The sequence below is a fragment of the Pyrus communis genome, chromosome 3, assembly GCF_963583255.1.
Source record: "Pyrus communis chromosome 3, drPyrComm1.1, whole genome shotgun sequence".
Classification (NCBI taxonomy): domain Eukaryota; kingdom Viridiplantae; phylum Streptophyta; class Magnoliopsida; order Rosales; family Rosaceae; genus Pyrus; species Pyrus communis.
In genome coordinates this window covers 25,604,379-25,618,908 of record NC_084805.1, presented here as the reverse complement: position 1 = coordinate 25,618,908, position 14,530 = coordinate 25,604,379, and the positions used below count along the sequence as shown (strand labels likewise).

General features: G+C 35.2%; 1 protein-coding gene across 3 annotated transcripts; it reads right to left on the bottom strand.

Moving 5' to 3' along the window:
* Positions 1–1,438: 1,438 nt before the first annotated feature.
* LOC137730062 (uncharacterized) lies at positions 1,439–3,775 on the bottom strand. Of its 3 annotated transcripts, XM_068469130.1 has the most exons (3): positions 3,641–3,757; positions 3,341–3,492; positions 1,439–2,930 (listed from the first exon to the last, which is right to left on the bottom strand). In XM_068469130.1, the coding sequence occupies exon 3, from the start codon at positions 2,924–2,926 to the stop codon at positions 1,508–1,510; it is 1,419 nt and encodes a 472-aa protein (XP_068325231.1). In that variant the 5' UTR covers positions 2,927–2,930; positions 3,341–3,492; positions 3,641–3,757; the 3' UTR covers positions 1,439–1,507. The 3 variants fall into 3 exon arrangements, with proteins under 3 accessions (XP_068325231.1, XP_068325230.1, XP_068325232.1); XM_068469129.1 differs by lacking the exon at positions 3,341–3,492 and having other exon boundaries at positions 3,641–3,775; XM_068469131.1 differs by lacking the exon at positions 3,341–3,492 and having other exon boundaries at positions 1,439–2,945; positions 3,641–3,765.
* Positions 3,776–14,530: the final 10,755 nt, after the last annotated feature.

Sequence of the window (14,530 nt, the reverse complement as noted above, 5' to 3'; positions counted from 1 at the left end):
CGCTCGATTTTGCACCATGGCTTCCCTTAGCTCTAAGTATTCCATATCATTTCTTAAAGTCTATTTCCCAGTCTTCCTAGGTCTTACCACCTCTTTTACCCTGAGCTTCCGTCTCATAGTCGCATCTTCTAACCAAAGCATCTATAGGTCTTCGGTTCAAGTGTCCAAACCATCGATTTTCTCTCATCTTATCTTCAATTGCGGTCACTCCTACTTTACCTCAGATATCATCGTTCTTAATCCTATGTTTCTTGCGTGCCTACACATCCATATGCATTATCAACTGCACTACACTTACCTTTTTGCATGTATTGATTTTAGACCGCCCAACACTCCATGTCATAAAGCATTGCTGGCCTTATTATCGTCCTGTAAAAATTTTCCTAGAGCTTTAGCAGCATATGACGATCACACAACAAACTCGATGCACTCTTCCACTTCATCCATCCACCTTGTATTCTATGGTTAAGATCTCCATCTAATTCTTTATTCTTTTGCAAGATAGATCCAAGATGACAAATCATCCGCTCTAATGCATAAGGAAAATAAAATTACATGAGTAGTGAACTCGGTGCAGAACAAATGTCATAGACCTTGTTATACATAGGGTAATAATTGCAGCTCTATGACAGTTATTCTGCGACATGTTAGCTGCTCATGTAATTTTATTTTATTTTTTTTTTTTTTTTTTGAACAAATCAATTTATTTTTCTTAAGCATTAATGACTCTTCTTCATGCAGATGTCCATAAAGAAAACTAAAAAGAAAATTAGCAAGACAACTGCAAATTGCAACCCCCCTGCTATGGAAACTCATAAAGCTAACTGATAGCAGCTTTCCAATTAAGCCAAATAACTGAATATGACAAATCCTTAAAATCTGTAGGTCGCAATAAAGACCATACTCTTGTAAAAAAAATTTAAAAACCCGTAAATTAAAATTAAAAACTACACATACCTTTGCTTCACCAGTTGATCTAGAGAAGCCATAAAGCCCCTTTTTACACGCCATTCTTCACTGCTGGAGTATTAAGCCAAAATAACATCATTTTCACATGAATGGTAAGCATCATACCCCTTTTCTGCACTGCTCCTTTTGAGGGTAAGAATATACGACATACAAAGGATGTCAAACTTACTCCAAACCATAACAAGCCCAAGCAGTTGGGTTTTATGTAGTTCTCTTCAACATCGTTCAAAATGCTAAGCTTGAACCATTTTGGGTTAGACTCAACTTGTTTTCAGTAGTCTTTTCATAACCATTCGAATTTTCAAATGGTTTCATGTAATATACTTGAAATCTTTTCCAACATGCTCAGAAGGCTTCAAGTAAAGTACTTCAAAACTTTTTGTTTCAGCTACATTACTTGAAGTTATGTCAAGCTAGTTTCAAAGCTTAATAAAAAGTGTCGATGAAAACATGAAAAGTTTACAACAGCAGAAAAGATGAAAATGCATTGTCTCTAGATAATAATTTACTACAGTTTAGGGCTATCCACGCCCCAGTTCTAGGCAGCAAACTCACTTTCGGAATTAAGATGAAGAGTAGTAGGGTTCTTGCAAGTTTTACGGTAATGACCAGTTGAGCCACATTTTCCACAATTCCGTGTAGACTGCTCTTCTCCACGAGACATTTTTTTGGGTTGAGACGGAGTTCTTTCCTTCTTGCACCTTTCACTTGACCTCTGTTTAGAAGAAAGTTCTGGTGATGATACCCCAATATCTTTCAATGCACAATCCAAAACCCTCTTAGCTGTCGAATAACTTATATTCACTCCAAGATCTTTCTGCACATCCTCAATGATATTTTTCGGTTTGCATTGGCACAAAACACCCTTGTATTTCGACTTTACAAACTCACCAATGAGCAAGCTGCTTGCTTGTCGGTGACTGCCATTTTTTGCATCTAATGAACTGAGATTTTTAGCATCTGATGAACAAGAGTGGCGACTATCATATTTTGTTATCATGAAATAATCAGAGTTTGGTGCCTTGGTTGCATGGACTTTCCATGTGCAGTTGTCGTTCACACATTCAACAGCAAATCTCTTTCTCGTGGACCTCTTAACTTTGAACTCAAAACTTCTTTTAATTGCAGCAAGGGCTAACATCTTCTGTAAATCCTTTTTGCTCTTGTACACTGAACCTAGTTCCATATCTCCCCCTGCTTTCAACCCCGAATTCAGCATCCTATTAACCATTTCTTCTGTGAGTTTACGCCAAGACCGTGCTCGAGGTAGAGATTTAGGAGGATTGAGATGATGATCACAAAATTGCACATTTTCATGATACATATTATCAAATCGTCCGCTGTCATGAGGCAAATCATCAAATTGCAAGTTTGGCTGAGGCACCTCAGAAAGTTGCAGGTTGTTTTGTTCCACATCAACTTCTATATTATCATGCTCCTTATCATTTTCAAAATCATCATGGATCAATCCATCAACACAATCCGAATTTGCTTGAGTCCCTGAACTGAAGTCCATTGGCATTCGACTGGAAATGAAGTCAAAGGAATTTTGTTCTTCATGTTGAGTGTGGGGATCTAATGAATGAGATTTTGTAGTATGAGTTGCAAGGCCGATTGGAGCTTGTTGATTACTTCCACTTCCAGAAGCTAATACCCTGCGTTCAAGAGTAATGCACAATGGAATTTTCCAGTCCCGTGCAACACTCTCACAAATAAATGCGGCCACATCGTTATCATCTACTACTTCTGCAGGATACGGATGAGACTTTCCACTATATACAGCTTTCATTATAATTCCATATTCATTTGGGTCGACCTTCATGAGACCATACAGCCTATCTCGAAGCTCCTCATAAGTAAGTTTTTCAGAAACAACTAATGCCTTAGTTTTGCCACCCTTATATAAGGAATTCACCCACTTCCCATCATACTTGATCAAAATTGTCAAATTAGTCATTTTCCTGAAAGTAAACAATCTTTAACAATCATATAAAAGTAATACTTAACAAAACAATTTCAAAACAAATTTTTCAGAACTACGTGCTCGAGATGGCTTCTACATTCTAGTAGGTACTCAAGGGGGCATCTAACAACACTCCATAAGCAGTTCAACAATTCTATGATTTGATTGGACAGTTAAGTGATTAAAAGGCTCTCTGTACCAATCTGAACCAGGATCAGCCTGGTCAGCAGCCTAACAAAACCAGTACAATGCGAGTATCGAAATACAAATACAGAACTCATTTAGTCTACACAGTAATAAGTTTGTAAATGAATAAGTTGTTAACTGGGATTAAAATGTTGCACACAAATAAATACACAATATCAATCCAAAAGGGCACAAAAGAATGCAACTTATTAGAGAACTTACGTTCAACAATCTACCGATAACGGCCTACCAGCTCTTAGATGTGCAAAAACAAAGAGAGAATTGTCATTGGCTACAACTGGGTAAGTTCTTCCATCAGGGGCTACCTTTTGCAAACAAAGATGATGCTTTTGAAACAACGTAGCTTGTGATTTCTACGTCATAAACCCTAAATCCTATCTGAGTCTACAGCATAGCGTTTCATTTGTTTTGGTGCAGAAAGGGGGCAAAATCGCTAAATCAATTGCATAATTTAATCCAACAAAATCAAAATTTAACATCAATAAAGAATATGAGTTTTACCAACGGCGAAAGCTACAGAGTGTTGCTGACGATGGGGCGGTGGCGCCCGCGGCGGAGCCGACGGTGTCGTTTGGAGAGCTTTAGGTATGGAGCAGGCTGTCGTACGACGGGCGTCGAGCAAGGCGCCAAGGCGTGGTGGATTTTAGATAAGTAACCTGGAAATGGATATTGAACCTCGTGGGTATCGGTTTTGGGCCTTGGGCCTGGCCATGAATGAAATTGGATCACAAATTCTTTCAAGGCCCATTTATGAAAGCCTAAAGAATTAATCGACACCACAAATTCTTTGAAGGCCCATTTATAAATGCCTATAGAATTACCCAACACACCTCTCTCTAGAAAGCTTACTAGTACCGTCTCATTAGTTATGGGGGTGTGATATCCACACACCCCATTTTATTTCTCACACACCTTTTAATTTTCAACCGTCGGATCGGATGAATTGAAGAAGATCAATGGACAGAAATAATTGGAGAAATTTTTATCCTCGCGACATATTTTCTATGTTACCGGAATACAGCCTGGTACACCACATCATAAAATAATTGGAGAAATTTTTATTTTCAAGTATTCTTCCAATGTGATGTACCGGATTGGGTCCCGAGTACATTGAAAAATCTCCCCCTCCTCACCAATAGTGTAATCCTAGTGGCTTAGATTGTACAAATAAATACTTGAGAAAAAGTACTCTTATTTGTGAAATGATGTCGCAAAGTTGGATTGATTTGAAGAAAATAAGTGATTGACTTTCACGCAGAAAGAGAAAACGAGAGTGAAAAATCACCTATTAGGAATTATAGTTCCACCATTGCCCCTTTTGTGTCAAATCACCAAAACATGAACCATACAAACACAACCCCAAATGTAGAGTTGGCCGTCTAATAATAATTAGCATATTTTGTTAGTGTAGGGTTGAAAGAATACTTGAATTTAGGACTCTCAAGGACAAGGATTTTGGGTGGAGGGCCAATTGCTGTTTTAGGTGGTTGAGAGTGGCTCCAGGTTTGTCCAATTGGGTAGGCCATTGGAAACACCACTTGATTCCTTGTTTGTTTGTTTCAGTTACTCCAAAGACCAAACTAGGCCCCAAGCGAGGCTATTGCACTCCTTGAGCTCAGTCTTGTCAGCCCACCATAGTTGTCGAGTGCTCTCATACTATCGTGATCAATTCAATGTGATACATATTGTGTTACCTTTATAATTAATTAATAATTATTAGCGATTGTACACACGTTATGCATGTGCTTATGAAAATTTTAAAAATAAAATTTACAAAGAGAGAAAATATAAATGACCGATAAAGCTTTTTGGTGATGACCTTTAAACGATTTTTAGTGCTAAAGAGATTATTTATATCTTTAGCGACTATTTCTGGATAACTATTTCGCCACTAAAAATTTATTTTATTCTGGAGCAAAATGAGAAAGAGAAAATGGGGTAACTTATATGGTTACTTTTCTTTAATTTTGTTGATAGGGTTAATTTGATCGTTTTACACTACTTTAATCGACGAAGAAAATTTTGCTAATATGTAGTTTAAGTGTTGGTTCTTCATAATTAACTTAATATTATGGCAATCATTTACCAAGTTTTTGTGTGTCTAGGCATCAAAATCTGGTCGAAATGATTTGAGAAGTGATCTGAGACCACACTATGTGGATATTTATATATTTGCACCAAATCATATTTACAACTAATTCAAAACGTCCCTTCAAACTAGTGATGATAAATACGAGCACGAGGTTTTGTCAACCCCGTATTTGTCCTTCTTTCCGACTCAAAAATACGCCAAATATACTTTACGATAAAGACAAGTTCTATTAATTATGTACACTTTATTAATATCTAAATTTGGATTCGGTACAACTGAACTAGCTTTACGCTAAACTCTATAACATCTCCTCTAAATAATTGTTCATAAGTTGACGCATTTTGTCAAATCTGCCAAGTGGTCACTTGCTAAATGGAAGTCAATTTCACCTTATATGATTTGCCCTTTATTGCTTCGAGTCCTGAGTCGGTCGATCTCCTATCCTATACCTCCAAGTCCTAACCCTGAATTCCAAGGCAAATGCAATTCATGCACGACTCACTTTTAGCAGCAACTTCTCCTAATATTAATTAGATATAATATATACTGCTTGCATGCAGATTATACAACATATTCGGCATGCAAAGCCCTAGAAGAACCAGATCGAATTCCCTTCTTAGCTAGGGATCCAGTTCTCTGGCAATCTATACTTTGGCATTAGGGTTTAGCTAGGGTCATTGCAATGGAGACCATTGGCACAATTTATCCACTGTTTTAGGGTTTTGGGTTTCAACGAATCAATTACATAATGCAATTCACGATCATGATCACATCAAATCGTGCTTCTGTAAAATATAGTAATAAGTAAATGATTTGGCAAAGTACGTGCGTAACTGTAATTTCCAAAAAAAAAGGGGGAAGAAATTTCCATCATTTTTGTAAAGGATAAAGAATTTCTTTGTCGAAAGTAGTTGCAAGAATTGAAGTTTCTACAAGTGGAGAGAGGACTATCGATCTCAATGATCAACTAGATGTGAGTCTGGTGACAACACGACCAAGGAAAATAATTTTCACATATTTTTTATCTCTCTTTACACATTTGCGTTTAATTATGGTCTTTATATCAAATAAAATTAAAAAAGAAATCAAGAGATAATTATAGACAAAATGTGTCAAAAAGAAAAACAAAATAAAGGTGCAAAAATCATTTTCCTTTTGCAAGTGGAGAGAGGACTATCAATCTCATTAATCAGCTAGAGTGGTGACAGCATGACAAGTGACATGGGTCTTTATATAGGATTATATATGTGGCATTACTGTGGCTGCCCTGCCCTAGCTAGGCAGCCTGTTGGGTGTGTGGTTTGTCACTGTTTTTGCCAGTTACATGCTGCTGCCACTAAAGATGTTGATGTGGGATTTCTTTGACGTTTATACGCCCCAACTTGGTTGCTCCAGAATGCTCGGATCCAATTGGAAATATATATAATCACCAACACTCCTTGTCCATTCAGCTTGGCTACACAAGCAAGTTATGGTCTCACTCTTCTGGTGAAAATTTTCTGCCAACTACTTGCATATATACGATCCAAAACAAACATGCATGCCACATTCTATTGTTCAAAAATATTAAGTGGTTCAAATTCACATATCGACGATATAACGCATTTATCCGATAATATAAGTCTACCGACAAGAGATATTACCCACACATGTATATAAGTTAATGATATACATACATATATTTGAAGATGTCGAAACTATATAAAGAAGTATAAATAGTGTCTTAGAGCATCTCTAATGATGCTCTCTTATTTTTAGTTCAATTTTAGCTAAAAACTAGAAAGTTACTTTAGAAGCTCTCTAAAAAAATTCTACTCCAATGATACTCTTTAGTTTAGGGAGTCATAATGATTGTGGACTAATAAGAAAAGAGTTTTTAGTTAAAATATTAGCAATTAATGCTAGGAGCTCTTCTCTCGTCCCTTAGATTTAGAAGGTGAATAAGGAGTGTGATTGGAGACGAATTTTTCCAAATTCTCTTTAAATTTTAGCTAAGAACTCATTTGAGATGTCCATTGAAGATGCTTTTACACTAATTAGGTTAATTTTAATAAGAAAGTAAAGTTAGTTGCATGGTTAGGTTGCATAAAGTGTAGGGGGGGGCAGTCAGCCCTATATATCTTGACTCATGATTTATGTCTTCTAACCCCACCTGCCTAACTTTAATATTAAGATGCTTTAGCGTTTTCTATTCCCATCTATAGTCAGATCTCATTGGTCTGGTTCATGCACCTTGACAAGTCCTAGTGATTATATAGAAATACACATAAGTAAGCAAGCACAAAAGAAAAAACAGAGACGAAAAGTTAATTAGATTGGAAATTTAGCAAACTGATCGAGAAGGCTAAGAACTTTTAAGAGAGGCGTAGAAAAAGGGCGGTGGAAAAGTAACAAATCCTGTATATTGAATTCGTGAACACCTACAGAACAAGAATCTGACATATATCATTCGAATATTTTGTGTTGCAATCAGTCCCAACCGGAAAAACACACCATGAGAGTTTTCTTAAGAAAGAGTCAATTTCCACAAACATAAGATGGTTTTTTTGATATCAAAATTTCCAACCACTTCACCTTCATATTCCTTTTCGTCATACATCTCACGTGCTTCGAAATTCAATCCTCACCCTCGAGTATGTAAATTTGTTCTGCGTAAAAAGGTAGTCAAATTCTTCTAGAAAAAACAGATTCCAAGATCAATTTGGTATGCAATTAAAGTGCTTATTCCACAAGCCACTTGTTAGACCTTGGTCAAAGGGCAAGAAATAGAACAGTCTACTAGAGAGAGAGAAGAGAAAACGAACTTGAGTATTAATTCTGTTCTATGGCATCAAGTATTAGTTAATTAATCAAAGTGTGGTAAAGATTGGCTGGTCTTGGCAGTTGGTAGTTTATTCAGATCAGCTGCGGGAATATGTTTTGTTAATTCATCCATGTGGGCCTTCTCCATGCAGTCAATTATTCTATCAGAAAAAAGAAAGACAAAGCGGAACACATGATTCGCATCCCAATATGCATACACTGTGCTCCAGTAAGCAGGGTTTGGTGCGTAAAAACTAGAAAACTCGGAAAGGTGAGTTTGGCGGGGGTGCTGTTCTCCACATACCTAAACATTGATTTGCATAATCTCGACGTACCAAAATATTAAGAAAAAATTAGGAAACTAAAGGGGTTGGGTCAAAAGGCAAGGGACTTTTCTTGATTCCAATAAAACTTACTTGGTGTGCGAAATTACTTTAAACTTTTTTAAGTAGTCAATCTTCATTATCCCACTTTTTGTATAAAATAACTAATTAACATGGGATATCATTCAACGACATATCAAAAGAGGACCTATAAGTCTTCCTTAATTGCGTTGGTTAAAATAGAAAAAGCTTAAAACAAATGTATGACAAACGCAAGTGGCTCTCTTGGTGGAGAAGAATGTTTCCCTTATAATACGACATGAGCTCAAACCCTATTGGCTCTCTAATATAACATCTAATCTAACAAATTTATCGTTTGACAAAAAAAAAAAAATGACAAACATTAATTAATCTAAGGAAGAACGTAATCATGCATTCTTATGCATCAATACTCTTATTGTTGTGAGGATGTTAAACAAGGTTAAAGAGTATCACACATCAATGAAAGGTGAAATCTTGCAAGGGCTTATAGTAAGTTAGGCTACTCATCATATTACTAATTGGTTTTAAAGTAAAACCTCAATTTCCTTTATGGTATCAGAGGTGGTTGGCCTACATATGAAGCTCAACGACCCTATATGTTTCACGTCACTCAATTCAATTATCTACATATTCGTTATACGCAAGAGGGTGTGAGAAGATGCGAAGGTAAAAACAGTCCCACATTCTTACAACCTCTAACCAGAAGTCATATAATGGGTTAGAGTTACGATGGATCAACAAAGTTGAACACTTAAATAGTGTAACAAATCAAAGACTAGGGGTAATCTAGTGTGCGTGTGCACATGTGCAACCGTGTGTGCACGTGGGAAGAACGGAACCGAACACTACATGATGTGCTTTTCAGCCAGCCCTTCCTTGGAGGTCACTGACTAGTAACTTCGTAGATTCGTGGGGGTTTTGATCTCTTGCCTTCTTAATATATATGGTTATATGCAATATGACAAAATTCATATTATATAATCCTTGTAGAATTAGGCTTAGTTAAATTAGTTAACCCAATGTATATATTCTTCTCTGACACTCAAGTTTAAGGGTTCATTTAGATGCACTTTTAAAATGACTGAAAGCGCTTTTAGAGAAAATGTGTTTTGTTCCAAAAGCACTTAAAGTGCTTTCTGCAAGAAGCACCAGTTATGTGCTTATTTCAGGAAGTACTGTAAGTGCTTTTCTAGAATTTACTTGCATTTTTACTAAGGATTAGTTCAAAAAACATTTTCACCAAAAACGCTTTCAACCATTTTAAAAGCACATTCAAAAGAGCTCTAAGTCTCTTTTTCCATAATTTAAATTAACTTAATGCAAACTATCGCCTATATAAATATATATATATATATATATATATATATATATATATATATATATATAAACCCCCTATTATCTCAAACAGTTCATCATAGTAATTAGTTTTAAGTTCCTCTATTATCGCCAATATATGATTCTTCAATTACAACCAAGTTCTTGATTAAATTCCTATATGATCTTTTCCAATCTTTAACCACTAAATTCATTGGTTATCAAGCCTCACAACGAACATAATACCTTCTGCGATTGAAACTGGTCACATCTAAACACACACACACACACACACACACACACACACACACACACACACACACACACATATATATATATATATATATATATTTGTTCCTCACCTTTCCTTTTTCTTATCTTTTAAATTAATGGTTTAACTTCCTTTTACTTACTTTGTATTGATCATATTTGCGTAGTTTCAACTATCAAGAGTTGGTGGTACCGTCCATGAATCCAATTAATTGTAGCTTGATTAATATTGTTAATAATTTGTCATCATCAGAAACCACTTTCTAAAATCTCAATCACTAATCAACCATTATTGCTCTAAATTATAGTTCTTCGCTTTCTTGTGTTTTCATGTGCCAACTGCTAACTACCACAATAACCAACTTCTCCATTTGAAATAATCAGGTTTCTGTGCTTTAATCCATCCGTTAATTCATTATTGGTTCATGTTATAATTATAATAATTTGGTTTAGTTTATATGGTTTAAATAATTAAACTTTTGGGTGCTAACATGTGATTTGTCCGGCTTCGTGGAGCGCTAACTTAGTTATCCTAAGTTTTTCATGATTTTGGGTAATCCACTCTACTAAATAATGAATTTTTAACATACGCGTTTAAAGCCTTACCCAAGCCAGGTGATGCTTTTTCAGATTAATAATATATTGATACATCTACTACTGCTAAATAAAGGGAAGAATGTAGCGAAAATTTAAATGTTAAATACAAGTTAACACGGAGAAACCAAAACCGACACACAAAACGAGTTTTGATTATTTACTATTCCAGAATTAGCGGGCCAAAAGAAGAATACCCACTTTGAAATGCCATGAGTTCAAATTCCACACACAAAAGTTGGCACTCAAGTTTTTAAATTGGACAATAATAATTATAATAAAAGGCGTCCTAAGCTAATTAGACTTTCTGTTTTACGAGTATCAATCGAAAAACATCTACTGTACCCAGATTTATTCTTACTTTGCAAATAAACGGTTTCTAATAATAATAATAATAGCCGCACTACTGTTACTGTATATTGCAAAACCTAAATTTTGTGTGAGGATGTCAAAGGTCAAAGGAGAATCCAAAATCGAATGTTATGTAAACATAACTGTAAACAGGAAGCAAAATTTGAACCGAGCACTAACCATTCATTTCCGCCAAGGTAGTCGTGTCTGTCACTATATGTGCTTCCCTGTAGTAGTACTTTCTGTCCCCGTACGTATTGTGAAGCGATTTGTGTGGTTTGTCAATGCCAAAGCCAGTCAGATGAGATGTGGACAGGGCCTATGTATATTTGCATGGCCAATGAAAATTGAAGTGTCTTTCTTTTTACTAGTGGACTGCAATATTTTCCTTGATTAGTCTCGGTTGTTTGAACGATTAAAACCATTGTTCTTCTTTTTTTTTTTTTTTTAACTTTTTGGCCTAAGTAATTAAAAAGTTGCTTAGAAACAATGTTCAAGTCATGGGATTTGACAGCGGACTTAAAAATCACTTACATATATTTTACGCTCAATCATGGTGCATTATAAGTAAGAAATATTAAATTGATATCATGAAGAAATATTAGATTGAATGGGTGATTTTATTCATAGGGTAATCCCTTCATATAAACATCACAAGCCTTGAACTTTAAGGATTAAAATTCCTTAAAATGTAGGAGATTTAAAATACATTAAATTACAATTCTTGTAAAATAAAGAATCTAACTTATGTTGGTTTTTATTTTTTCGATATGTTGGGTTTAATTCTATCAAATAATGACCAAATTAAGCACTGCAAAGTTTGCAAGTTGGTCGGGGAGTTGGTGCTAGGGTTTTCATGAGAGATTATTTTCATTTAACTAACTTGGCACAATTTTCATTTTCATATGGGCATCCGGTGGCTCTTATATATGGAAGGCATACTATGCAAGCTACAAATCCGTTTAATGCTGTGCTTTGGTACCATTTGTCCCCGAATTGTGAAGCAAGTAATTGGGTGGTTTGTCATTGTCATTTGTCAAAGCCAATCAGATCATATGAGCTAGGACAGTGAAGTGTCATGGCTTTTCACAAATAGCTTAAGACTGCAACATTTTTCCTTAAAGTTTTTTGCAAGTTGTATGTTGGATGTTACTAGGATTGCCTTGCAATTACCCTATTTTCATCATTTCACCAAGCACTCATGGTGTCGATGACCCCACCCGATCTTGTCGCCTTCAAAATTTTTCTACTCACTTTGATGTTTTAATTTGTCATGGACGGTCGATGTACGTAGTAACTAAACGTGTATCGCATGTTCCATGTTGTTGAGATATATAGCGAAAGGGTAATATTAGACAATCCAAATTTTTAAACAAAATGTTGTTAACCAAATGATGTGGTTGAAGATAATCGAATTATTACTAGTGTTAATTGATGTGTTTATTTATTATTGGTGACACATCATTTTATTTGCAAATTTGGTTTAAAGATTTGGTCTCTAGCATTACTCTATAGTGAAAAGATGAAAAAAAAATGACTTTCATTGATGAATATTTGGAGAAAGGTTTCGTAAAGAAGAGAGGGAAAGAGAGTTCATTTCACACTTAACAATTTAACAAAACCTAAAACTAAATCTTATCCTCTCCATCCTTCTTAATAGAATGAATTACAAAACTCTCTAAGTCCAGTACAAGGACAGAGGAAGACCCATGACAAAATTACTATCAAGGTCCACGGTAGTAAGGCTGAAAATGGAGTGAGTATTTCCTACCATAGTACCTCATGCGATAGAGAAGTCCTCGACATTGATAACACACTTGATAATTAAAAGAAAAAATAAAAATCATTTTGCACTGCTCTATTTGAAACTATAAGGAAGAAAAAATGTACGTTTGATTACGTTAAAGTTAACTATATGTTTATTGTTGCAAGCCCTTTTACCACAGTGGTGGAAAAATGTTGTGTCTTTGCATGACAGTATGGGTTTGAGCCCCTTCGATGACTAATCTAACATTTAACTTACTAACACTATCACTCGACTCGAAAAAAAAAAAAAATTATATGTTTATAGTTCTTGCTTGCAAATGAAATGAGCTTTTTTTTTTTTTTTTTTTCCCGAAATCTATGGTCATAATAGGAAGGAGATTTTATAAATATTTGTTCTGGAAAATATATTATTGCCCCCTAATGACTAAGCCTGTAGATTGCAAAGTTCAATCTTAAAGTTAATGCTAAGGAGACCAAATTTGGCAAACCCTAGCATTATCCCAAACTTAACAAGGCATGCAATTAATTCACTACGTAATTTTCAAAGGTGAATACACGTGTCATGCCATTTATTGGTTACTTATATTGAAATATTCACTTGAAAATCAGGTAATTAAACTACTATTAATTAGAGCGTTTTGGTTAACCATGATAGGGTTCTAACTGATTTTTAAGGTAACAAACATTGTTAAGAAATAGGATCTAAAACAACCCAGTAAATAAAGCAGTACATGTGGTTCCTTCTTTTGTTTCATTTGAGCTTTTACCGTGTGTAAAATGAAAATGACTCTGAGTCTCTGCTTGTTGTTGGATGCATCATCCATGTATTCTTTTTAATTTTTTCAATTGTCTGACAAAAATGATAAATCCAGTGAAAAATGATGATATAGACTCTTGTAAACTGCTGTTAATTGTGACTAATAGACTTTTCTTGCTATGCATGCAACGAAAAGGAGGAGAAGCATTCGAGATACTTTGAAAATCAAGTACATTACTTCGGTTTGGTTATCCTGTTAATTAAAATTAAAGAAGGAAGTCCCAACTCTAACCTAGGTTAGGTTTGAATTTTTATAAGTCTTCTCCAACAGGCAAAATACAAGAACAGTTGCTTATACAAGGTGAAGATATGTTATGGATAATGGAGAGATGAAGATCATACACCATCAGCCATCTTTATCATCCGTCTTTGTCCAGTGGCCCTCGAAAGTGTTGGAGAACAATTTAGAAACAATAAAATAACAGAAATATAGAACCAAAATACTTATACTTTATTATTCACAAATACTTGCAATACAGAATGCAATAACACAATAATTACAAAAAATTAATATGATACTAACTTGAATGAATTGAAGGTAGAGACTAGCGCAAACGCTATGTCCTTCCAACAGTATTTCCGTCCCACTCGTGTGCTTGTGGTTCTACAACGTCTGCTCAACCAGGATACAACTACCTAATTCTACAACCCGCACTGGATTATAGAACTCTAGCGAATTGCTTTGTGTGTTTACTCTCTGGAAAGTTTGTACGGAAGATAAGGAGGAAGAAAAGATGATTTTTGATGGAACTGAGGACTCCAGTTATATAGGCTCTTTCATACCTCTTCAAACACCTTTTGGATGTATCTGAAACTATACAACTCTTTTCAAAGAGTTGTGTCTATTAATTAAAAACTTAATTCGAAATTAAAACTAATTGATCAGATTAATTTTAATTCCTTGGCCCCAAGGCCCAAGGCCCTTGTCTTGATTAATTAATATTAATTAATATTAATATTATAGTATAATCATCAAGCCTAATCCACACAACCATAAAGCTCAAGCCTTCAATCCATTT

Bases quoted from the DNA above. Each gene is read 5' to 3' on its own strand.
- LOC137730062 (XM_068469129.1), bottom strand. From the start codon at position 2,926: ATGACTAATTTGACAATTTTGATCAAGTATGATGGGAAGTGGGTGAAT.